Raw genomic sequence first — 12,140 nt, forward strand, 5'->3', positions numbered from 1 at the left:
TAGATACTTGGCAAGGAAATGCTACAATAGAACTGATGCAATTACATGAAAATCTGAGTGAAGCATCTGACATACCTAAACCTTGATTGTTAGAAGCTTTTCACTACATTCTTTGCTATATTTTATAGATTCACACAAAAATATATGAGTTATGAACCTACACATGGGAGTGATCAGATCTCTGATGGCGCAACCCAGGCGCTGTTCATTACAGACAACAGACTCAGTGTTGGCAGCAAATATATTTTAGAAAGTGAAGAGAACAACATTAGTAGAATAGTACTACCAGAACCACCACATTTATGGGTACAACATTCCTCCTTTCTTTCCAGGTCAGTTTTAAAATGTGCATAATAATCACACCAACCTTAGCAATGGGGTGGTCTTGTTTCTGTATGCAGCGTTCATTAGAAGTAAATAGTGAAGACAAACAACTATTATAAGATTATTTACCTTTCAATGAGGCTCAACCTCAACATACAAATAGGAACTTCCTTCATATTGCACAGAGGGGGAAAAATTCACACAAGAGCTCATACCATGTGCAGCCCTCTTGATTAAGCGACCTCTCCACTCAGCTGTATACAAAATGGCCCAACAGCAAACTTGTCTTATATGGCTTTGGAAAATGCTCACTGGACACCTGTAGTAGCTATCAGCTGTACATATCTGCTTGCATAAAATATCTTTCTGCTTGGAACTGTGGAGATTTAGATTAACAGGTAGGAGTTAATAAACAAATAAAATATATGTAAAATATCAGGAAGCGAGTACTTAAAAGAAAGTACTCCTCCATCTAGCCTACATTTATCTTCCCCTTGAAGTTCTATTATTGATGGAGAATAAAAATATAGTGACATTATATTAATCCAGGACATCATTCTGCTGTAGCATTAAAGGGGAATACTGATTTTAAAAGAGTGACATTTCCACATAAAATACCTGAAAAATTGCAGTACTAACAACTGTTGTCAGACAAGATCAGAGGGTTTTTGAAAATAGTTAAATTTGACAAAAACAACACACATATAACCACAATCCTGGTTCTTTTTTGAAGCCTCTTAAGAATCAAGTGCCAACAATTTTTTCTGATTTCCAAAATATGGCAGGAAAGATGAAAGGACCTATCTTTGAAAGCAGGCCAGAAACAAGCTTTCAATGGCAAAGATAGAGAGTTCTGCTGAAGCTGCTCTGTACGTATCTATACAGGACATTAAATTACGCAGAAACAAATATCTGCTTATTTCCTCACATGCGCCTGTTGGCACAAGAATCTACAAACTCAGAAATATAGAGGTGCACAGCTTGAAAAGAAATTTAAGACCACAGCCTTTTCTCAACACTGAAAGAAAAAAAAAAGTGTTCCAGGAATAATTCAGTTTGCCAGGAGGAACAAGGTTCTTTTCAGAAATCAGCTTTCAGAGGCACGGGGCTATCTACACAGGGAGCCTGGGACGAGCGCTACACAACTCAAAGTCTTCCATTTATAGTCATTCAGGCAGTGAATAGGCACATTCCAAATACCACAAGGCATAATCAGGCCCCTTCAACCAACAGACCTGATGTTTATTTTATCTCTGACACTGAACACTATAAAGATATAAGGATTATATAGCGACAGAACAGAAAGATGCATATATTTTTATTAATTATATTCTATAGCATTATTAAATCACAATGTTCACCCAGGTAACCTATTAGAAAACTTGATTTGAAAAATATTCACCATAGTTCTCCAAGATTAGAACTCAAGCTGGTTTTAAAAATGTATTTATTTATTTGAGTGGATTTTGAATAAAAGCAACACAATCTAAAGGCTCTACAGTGCATTTATGAAAAGGAATGGTGAAAGAAAGATTGTCAAATGGAAGTTCGAGTGTGAGACACTTCTGCCAAAAGGAGTGTGCGGCAGACAGTGGGGGTTCTCATACGTCCCAATCAGGCCCCTATTATGTCTTCATTGTTAGAGTAGAAGGTGAGGGTCACCTCCCGTCAAGAAAAGGACAGCTTCCTTTCCCACAGAACATGCCGGTCAATCAAAAGCTCTGAATGACCAGCCTCATTCTGGAGCCATGATTGAGTACTAATGTCATTTGGATTCAACAAAGCCCGAAAAAGAAAAAAAGGAATGTGCATTACTAACATCACTCTAAAAAAGACAGTTAAACAGAAAGTGCTACTTTGCAAAGAAAGGGGGGGAAGGCAATAAAAGCAGACTTGTCACCACTTTAATTTTTTTTAAATAAATTCTTAAGTTACAAAAATTCTAATTTAGCATGGTTCTTTTTGTATTTTTAAATAATGAATGTTTGGAAAAGTACAAGTTGGCTGGTCTACCAATATTTTTCTTCAGTACAAACAGCCATTCTGGGGTATTGTTTTAAAGCTCTCAAATACGGGGTGTTAAAAGTCAGATGTCTATACAAATCCATAAGCACACAGATGCTAAAACCAAAGTAATTTCCTTTTGATTAAGTCATTCAGCGGCTATAATCCCTGGAGTGCTGCATTTCCTTAGCATTCTGAAAAAAGCTTTAAAATGTTTGCTGTTGCCTTACTCAACACAAAGTCAATTTTCAGGTTCCTGTCCAGTGCTTTTAATTAAGAAGATGCATGCGGAAACCAGAAGCACACACAAAGGAGCAAAATAAGATCCATAAAGAAGAACAAAACTGTGGGGAGCTTAAAACAGTAGAATATTTCTGTAACTGCATTTATAATAGATCCAAAATGCCATTTTATGCAAAATTGTAAGATAAAAGGAAAACAGCTCAGCAGCAATCGGACAAGGTTCCCAAATGCCTCCTACCAGCAGTAAGAAAAGTGACAATAAAATACGCACAGACATTCAAACTTCATTCCAAGTTGAAAATGTAAATTGCTGCAAAATATACTGGAGAGATAGTAACTTTTGGTATATGTCATCACTCATTAAAAATAAGAGTTCTTTCCTAGCCGACAACATTTTTTCTTACTTATTATCTTCATTTACAAGGCAATCTGCGTAAAACAGGATAGCCTCTGCAGCACAGCCATTACACAGAACAAAATCTCTCTTTCCAGTCTTGTAAGGACCATTATGCAGAACGTTTGTGTTTTCTTTTTGCAAATCTAAATATAAAAGTTTTTGCCAAGTGAAAACTTGGAAAAAGCAGGGAAGGATCTGCCACAACTAATCTCTTGAAGATTGACAAAAGAGATAGTCCTATTCTATAGAGGACATACTGGTAGCTGAACTCCTGATTGATGTCACCCCAGTGCATCCACTCGTCAAATATATCCTGCAGAGACAATCGAATAGTAAAGTTAGAGGACTGGATGACTCACTGGTTAAGAAAATTGCTGTTTCATTTACGAGTCCTGGGTCTGAACCCATCTCAGGCTGATGAGATGAAATTCTATACTGGGTGCAGGGTACATACATATTTGTTTTTTTATATATAAAGTGAATGAACAAGTTATATACTGCACTGCTACATACTAATTTTAAGTTTGATATAAAGTACAAATATAATCAGAATCTTTTAGTTGTGTTTAAATAAACTGAAAGGAATTCTAACCTAAAAATCCTTAAGGACGTAAGAAAGCATGGAATAAGAAAAGCACATTCAACCCATAATCCACACCTTCCACAGACCATTCAGAAACTACCCCTCACTTTTAATCTCCTGAGGGAAAGTTCTGTGTAAATACTCAGTGACCCTCAATGTTCATCACATAAAATTGTACGATATTTAACTATCCTCACATTTTCAGTATTAGACCCTTCCTTACCGCCTGCCACAAACAATATTCCTCTCACACCCGGTAATTTACCTCAATCCACACCTATTCCTGTAATCTACAAGTCCATTCCCAACCAAAAATGTATCCAGCTCTTTATCAAATGGAGTTAAGCAACTCAGTCTCACCTGCTTTTGCTGGCAGTTGTTCCACATCTCCACTCACAAATGAACACACTGAACATTTGCCCTCCAATATCGCCATTATTAATTCTTAGGATATTGTCATTAGCCTAGGATGCTTCAGTAACTTAGATGTTTCAAGAGCTTAGGCTAATTGATACATTAGATATTATCTTTAGAAACTGGTGGCCCAATGATGTTATCGACACTCAGTGTTTAGCCAAAACTTTCAACTCAAAGAATTTGAAATAGAACATAGCTATTTATATGCAACATCAACAATTGCTCGAAAAGATTTAAGCATCTCTGCCAGTAACAGTACCTAAACTGGATACTTTAAAACAAATTTCCTTCTCAGGACTCCTGTCTAAGAAAGGAGGCCAATGCCAGGATTGTGACAGAAAGACCAGAAGACTACCAATGACAGACTGCTCCACAAACTTCCAGAGGAAAGAGAATAATGGTGATATCTGTGGAGGCCACAGGTAGCCCGGCTAAGATAAATAACTAACTGAACTGGCTCTCTGAAATCATTGTTTAGACTAGCAGAAAACTACAGCAGTTTGGTTTTGCCCATTCAAAGCTGAAAACCCTACTCCCTAATATTTACATGTTTTTCCATATGCAGTTTTTCTGTCATTCCACCCCATCACTTCTTTAGGTCTCCGTACCATTACTCTGATTGAAAGCTAGCAACTTTCTTCTCTGGTATCAGTCAACAGAATACTAGGAAATATGCCAGGCTAAGAACAGGAATTCATTGTGTGGGGAACCCACGTCCATCACTATGTGACACAGAGGAACCAATAATATGGCCCCAGTACTCATCAGCTAACAATAATGCCAAATTAGCTCATTTGAATATTTTAATGTTGCTCTGACTATTGCTCATGATGCACTCAAAGAGCACCGAAATTATGGGGGAAGGACTTCCAGTGTAGACAGCTGCTGGCACATTAAAGGCAGTCGTACTTTTTGGGTGGATGGTGAGGGGAAGGTTTGAACCCCAACTGTGAGCGACAGGTAAGCCAAATGGCCTTAGTGGAAGATCAGGACCAACCAGGGAAAAAAAAAAATTCTCTGCAGGCCTCACTTACAGTGCCCATTTGTTTGCAACAGGTGCTATGTGACTGATTTGCTTCTCAGGCTTTATTATGGGGACGCAGGGCTCATTTGCATTGTATCATATTTGTCTGCACTGAGTGCATCGGGTGGAGAGTAGATCTCAAGCCTCGGTGCCTGACAATATGGGACCCCTCTAACCATGGTGCTCTCCTTATGCCCATGGCGCTTCCTGTCCCTATTTCCCTGCATCCACTACATCAAGCATGTAGTAGGTTTCATGCCTCTACTCCCAATAACGTGAGGCCCTGACATCTGAGATGCTACAGCACATCATGCACTGCCGGACACATTAACAGCCAGAGAAAATGTTGGAGCAAGAGGATATTCCAAAATGCTGTTCATTCCGGATACTCAATAGTGCTAATCAGCAACCGCTTCTCAGGATCATGTTAGAAATATGGTAATATGGAACTCAGTGAACTTTAGAAGGACAGTTTCCACTAATGTTACAGCTTGATTTGGCTTTCATTTTCGCTTTCCTTTTTCTGTCAGTTTTCTCACTTCTGCCCTTCCTCTCTTGAAGGCACTGACCCCAAGGTGGGGTACAATTCCATGAGACCTCTCTGGTACCCTGTCCAAATGACCACCTTCAAATGTGGGCCCAGACAAATGAGTCTTGGTGGACTACTAATCACAGAGGCACCCCACCAAGCTCAATCCTGCCCTCATTTGTGGTCCATGTACATACGCCCAGCAGTGCTCACCGGATAATGTTCAGCAATGGCAATTTTCCCTTCCCTAACCGATCTTGGTACCCATACTGCTTTCTTGGCCAAGATCAACTAACTTAGCATAGACGATGTATCTAACCAGAGACCCTTTTGGTCTTTAAAACTCAGCTAGTTATTTCCATAACAAACTGATCCATTGGGGGAAGCCTTGATGTGGGTTTTCATGTGGAAATAGAATTCCAGAGAACAATGAGCAACAATCATCTTCACTGGCTAATTCGTGAGCAAATTCAATTTCATTGGCTAAATCCTGCTATTGTTTTCTACAAATCACACACGGCTTTGTTAGTTTTGCCCTAATCACAATGAAATGTTCTGGGTGAACTGACTTTAAATAAAGAAGTCTTAATAGGAGACATTCTAACAGTGGCTAACAGCAATGCTTTTTACAACACAAGATAACTCGTTAGATATCTCCAGAGAGTTGAAGTTTTTGATTTCTTTTTTAAAGGGTTACTGACGATGCAGGCACTTTTTAAACAACAGGAATATGAACATGCAAAACTAAAGCCCATAGTGAAGACGTTACATGGTGTTGCACACTTTTGCTTTGTGCACACATGGCACTAGTGTTAAATTGCAATGAAACTGCCTTTAGAAGGGAAAAAAGGTTTGCTGGTAATGAGCAGTAAGGGTACAATAAAAAACTTTTCCTTGCTGTACCTTAATCCATGTAAAACAAATCCAAATCTACTATAAAAAGTATCCATTTTGCATACAAATTACAATTTAATTTTTTTGTCTCAACTCGTTCAAGACACACAAACCATGCAAAATTTTAATACACATCATTTATAACATTTTTTTTTCAGTCTCTGCCAACTCAAAGGTTTTTTCAGTTGCAAACAATGTTACCACAGGGTGCCAAAGCTTTAGGGAAAGCCCTATAGTCTGTTGTCACGAAAGGTTTGACAAGCTGTGCCAAATGGCTTCTTCAGAATACAAGATTTTAATGAAGTGACTGGGTTCTTTGTGCTGCAACTGAACAGCACAGATGCAAAGGTTCCTGCCAGGAAAAATAACTGCTGGTTTCACTGCATGAAATTTCACACATATTCATGCCTGCTACATAGCCATGCACTTAATCTGTAATTCACATCACAATTCTTCCAACTATTAGCTTTAATACATTAAAACATATATTAAAGTAGTTCACTAAGTAACATTTGAAGAAACTGCCACTGCTGCAGTCACAAAGACTGAAAACCTATCTATACAAGTCACTACAGCTGTCAACATTCCGTCCACCTCCCAAATTAAATTACATGGATGAAATGCAAGTAGAATTTTAAGAGGTTAAGCATGCCACATGATTCACTTAGAGGGCAGAAGTACCACAAGACCATTAAAAGATTTTTTAAAAATTGAATGGTGCACAATTATGCCAGCTGTGCAGCACACTGGGTAAGCGGGGAGATCACTGAATGCTCCTACTCTTTGCCATGTTTGCACAGACTGCCATTCTCATCAGGACACTTTCTGGATGAGGCATAACACATCGGAGAAAGATTTCCCTGCAATTCACATGGTTTCTCAGTAACAGTTCTTTATTTCTGCCCTAAACACATATTAAAGAGCACTTCGATTGTACTTTTTCTACTTCATGTTGAGGTTATGCAGTACAAAGTTTCTTTTCATCTCAATGGCCCCTTACAAAGCTAGAGGAAAAAGAAACAGAAAAAAACAAATGCTCTGAGACTCCTGGAAGTTATGAGCAAGTTACACATATCATGGCTACAACTTTTGGACCAATATGTATTGTCTTCCATTTTTCAATATCACATTCCATTTATAGATCACCTTGTCTTTAAAATAACAAGGGGAAATTAATAATGTGAATATGGAAAGATAGTTTTCATTAAGCTAAGATAGGAAAACAAGATGATATGATCTTAAGCTCCAGGAGCTACAAGTTTAACTTGAATAGTTTCTTCATACTTGACATTGTCCATAGATTAAATATATATTACACATTAGCCCTGTCTTAGCTAACTAGGCCAATAGGTGACAGACAATTTTAAGTGGATACATGTAAAACAGTTGGTATGGGAATATGGAACGATAAGCAGGAGCATGTGTTAAATAGAACAGTAGTACGATACGTTGATTGGGAGAAAGATCTTCAGCTTAGAGTAGATAAATCTACGAAACTGTCAGCAGAGATCAGCTGCAGTGAAAAAGGCAAATAATGTGCTCAAATACAAGGGGGACACATGAAAAATTAGGAAGTTAGGAATAAGAAGGAATTCTTTACCCCAAAAAGATGTGGAGGCTGAGTCATTGAATACATTCAAGGCTGAGTTAGACACATTTTTGATCAGCAAGGGAGTCAAAGGATATGGGGAAAGGGCGGGAAAGTGGAGTTAAAAATCAGGTAAGCCATGATCTCATTAAATGGCGGAGCAGGCTGGAGGGGCCGAATAGCCTACTCCTGCTCCTATCTCTTATGGTCTAAGAAGGGAAGTTAAGCAGAACTTTTTACACATGAAGGATAATTATGCTGTGCAATAAATTACAGAAAATGGCACTGAGGGAGAAAGTATAAATGGATTCTGAAGAAAGGGTTGAGTGGTATGGTAAAAAGATGTCTACTTGGGGACAATTTATGAAAAAGCAATGGGTTTGTTGGACCGTTCAGGTGTTTCTAAAAAAAAATGTATGCTACCTTATGCATGAAATGCTCATGCAGTTGAAGTATTCTTAAAGGAATTAGATCAATCCCCTAATTCAGTAAAGAATACGATAAGAATGTGGGGTACAAAACAATCAAGAATAGTCGGATTAGTCTGGCCCGACCAGTTCTGGTCTCCATATTATAGAAAGGATGTAAAGGCATTGGAGAGGATGCAAAAAACTGAGAGGATATCCTTATCAGGAAAGGCTGAACAGGCTGAGGTTCTTTTCTCTAGAAAAGAGAAGGCTGAGGGGTGACTTGATAGACATCTTTAAGATAATGAATGGGTTTGATAGGATAGATATAGAGAAAATGTTCCCACTTGTGAGGGAGTTCAAAACTAGAGATCATAAATATAAAATAGTCGCTAATAAACCTAATAGGGAATTCAGGAAAAACTTCTTTACCCAAATGGTTTCCATCCCAGGGTTTTAAAGGAAGTAGGTGAGAACACTGCAGGTACCCTAATTATAATCTTCCAAAGTTCTCCCGATTCAGGAACTGTTCCTTTAGATTGGAAAACTGCACATGTTACCCTGCTATTTAAGAAAGTTGAGGGGGGGAAACCGGGGAATTATAGACCAGTTAGCCTAACATCTGTTGTCGGGAAATTAATAGATGCTATAATTAAAGGATAGAGTGACTGAACACCTTGAAAGTTTTCAGCTGATGAGAGAGCTAACATGGATTTGTAAAGGGTAGGTCATACCTGACGAAACTGATTGAATTTTTATAAGAGGTGACCCAAGTAGTGGACAGGGGAATGTCTATGGATGTTGTTTATATGGCAAATTATTGACCTGGTTAGGAAATTGGCTGAGTGGCAGGAGACAGAGAGTAGGGATAATGGGCAGGTACTCAAATTGGTATCGCTAGGTTTAACAGTCTACTGATAATTCGATGTTTTTTTGCATTAAAAAAGTTGAGGTATAGAATAATTTGAATTACGCAACTTTGTCTTAACAAGAGTAGACCGTATAGAGAAGACATAGCAATTGGCATTCTGCCAAAAACTGAAATATAAAAGTAAAATGTTACAATCACTACTAGTTCAAATTTCAATTGTGTAGATGGTATAAGCCACATAAGTACAGAATACAAGGGACAGGTCTGCTAATTGCTCTGAACTAAAAGTTTCATATAATAATGAATCTAACAGTTTAAATTATATTTAGTGGTTTAAGTTTCCTCACTTTATGCTGCTAATGTGATATTATCACTTCCTGCAACAGTTGGGATTGTGCTCACCTATGGAGCTTAAGCCCCACCTCTACAGCTCATATCAAATACTGATACTTCTCTTTAAGAGAAAAGTTTAATCCAGGATGTCTTCTCTGCTGGATGAAAAACATTGCATGGCACTAAACACAATATTTTGGCCACTATTCCCTCCCAGTACCACTGCTTCCCTCAGGGCTCTAAATATTTTCTAATCTCCTTGTGCAGATTTGTGCTAACAGTGCCACATCACCAGATCAAATTTCCTTTCAGAACTTACCTCAATTTTGTCTGTTTTGGCATCACCCCAATAAAGTTTGTCTTCAGCATAGTCCAATGCCAAGCCATTGGGCCAACCCAGAGAGGTGTTTACCAAAATTATTCGATCAGAGCCATCGAGGTTTGCACGTTCAATCTTCGGGTTTTCACCCCAATCCGTCCAGTACATATAGCTGTAAAAATGTTCATAAAATTAATTCTTGTCCTTGATTTAAAAAAAAATAAGCTCAAAGGCAACAATACAAATCACTACTTTCTTTGCAATAATGTTATTTAAATTCTGTGACAACTTTTAGTCAATAGACCAATTTCTCAATATTTGCACTTAAAAACAGCAAACAATCTTACCTCCTGTACTCTTCAAAACATAGTATGCTTAAGATGATATATTTTATAATTCAATATTTAAATAGAGCGTTCACACCAAAAACTTTTCCACACATACCCAGTTACAGGATTAAGGACAATTGCTCGAGGCTCATCAAGACCTTCTGCTATCAGTATTTTTCGCGACGTCCCATTAAGCCGGGTCACTTCAATGCGGTCGGTCCCTGTATCAGTCCAATAAAGATTTCGCGCTATCCAATCGACAGCTATTCCATCGGGATGGTTAACTTCTGTGGTCACCAATGTCTGGGCCCCTGAGCCATTCAGAAATGCACGACGAATAGCTCTAACTTCATCATCAGTCCAGTAAATATATCCCTCCACTGGATCATAGTCTATTGCTATTGCATGTCGAATATCATCAAGCTGAAGAATAACATCTGTGAAATCTGGCATGTCTAAGGAGATGCGTCGTAGGTCTGTTCTTCTCGCAAGCAGTAGGACCTCTTCAGCACCTATTGTAGGGCAGAATAAATGTTAATTCCAGGGCTGCCTCCAAACATTACAACATTTAGCAGGCAAAATATATTCAATTCTGCATTTTGACCATTTATGCAGTCAAACCCAAATAAGAGCGACAGTAAGGGATTCCATATCAGTATCTCTCTTAAAAATCACAATTAAAAACAAGTCTGAACATCAACCTTTATTTATTTTGGTCTTTTGGGTTGAGTGTGTGTTTTTGCTTATAAGTTAGTTGTTATCACCTAATTAAATTGATTAGGAGGACCTGCATTAGCACAAAAAGTTGAAATGGCAAATTCACTGAAGCACACCATCAGTTTTAGTAAGTTTTCCCTGGTAAGTCTGTCAGCATTTAGCGTTTAAAATCAATATTTGCAGACAAATAAACCCAACAGAAATCATAATTCTTTTCAATCACTTCGTTTCTGAAAGGGGTACAGAGGATGAAATTTCCTCATTAAGATGCTTTAAGATTATAGTTTTTGATGCAATTATTATGCCAAAGCTTATTCAATAGATTGCAATTTCATTATCTTGACATTAGTTATCTGCCTTTTATATATTCTGAACCTCCTTTCACAAATGAAGCTCAACTGATTCAAAGTTTTATTTGAAGATATCATTCCAAAAATAAATTTGTCAAAAAGATTTTCACAAAAGAGTAAATCACCTACATTTTAAACCTGTAAGACTCCATGCCTGAGCATTTCCACAAATCAGCATTAACATATATTCTCCACACACGCACACCTATCTCTCGTTCATCATGAGAATTATTTATTTTATTTCAGATTATGTTGGAAAAAGATTAAAGTAATTTTTTTAGGCAATAATTATTCAGTTAAATGCTTTACCAGCTAGCTGGAGGCATTGAGGTTATTTTGAAAATCGCAAAACACAAAAACATAAGACAGCAAGTTGGTAATGCAGAATATTTTGTATGGCGTGAAACAGAGTGTTAATTCACTCATGTTTTTAATGATTAATTGGCTATAAAGCAGCCACTTCTTAATTGCCTGCACAAGCGAGTATCCCTTCTGGGTAAGAACGAACAAACTTGCATTAATATAGCACCTTTCAAGATCTCAGGATGTCCCAAAGCGCTTTACAACCAAAGAAGTACTTTTCTGAAGTGTAGTCACTGTTGCAATGTAGGGAAACACGGCAGCCAACTTGTGCTCAACAAGTCCCACAAATAGCAATAAAATAAAAGACCAGATAATCTGTTTTAGTGGGAATGCTACCACTGAGACGAGGCTGCCAAGTTATCTAGGGTTTTCCCAATTGAACTACTGACTTTACTGGTTAAAGTGCACAATACATCGATATATATTTTAAAAATTGCAATTTTGATTA

The 12,140-nt window shown here is 37.8% G+C and overlaps 1 protein-coding gene across 1 annotated transcript in view; it reads right to left on the reverse strand.

Moving 5' to 3' along the window:
- LOC137327968 (low-density lipoprotein receptor-related protein 5-like) overlaps positions 1–12,140 on the reverse strand; it is a 229,864-nt gene that overhangs the window by 105,433 nt on the left and 112,291 nt on the right. Inside the window, exons 6-7 of the mRNA XM_067993981.1 lie at positions 10,378–10,774; positions 9,934–10,105 (exon numbers count right to left, since the gene is read on the reverse strand). Of these exons, the coding sequence (XP_067850082.1) occupies positions 9,934–10,105; positions 10,378–10,774 (569 nt within the window). The remainder of the gene's footprint in view (positions 1–9,933; positions 10,106–10,377; positions 10,775–12,140) is intronic.

The sequence above is a fragment of the Heptranchias perlo genome, chromosome 12 (assembly GCF_035084215.1).
Source record: "Heptranchias perlo isolate sHepPer1 chromosome 12, sHepPer1.hap1, whole genome shotgun sequence".
Classification (NCBI taxonomy): Eukaryota; Metazoa; Chordata; class Chondrichthyes; order Hexanchiformes; family Hexanchidae; genus Heptranchias; species Heptranchias perlo.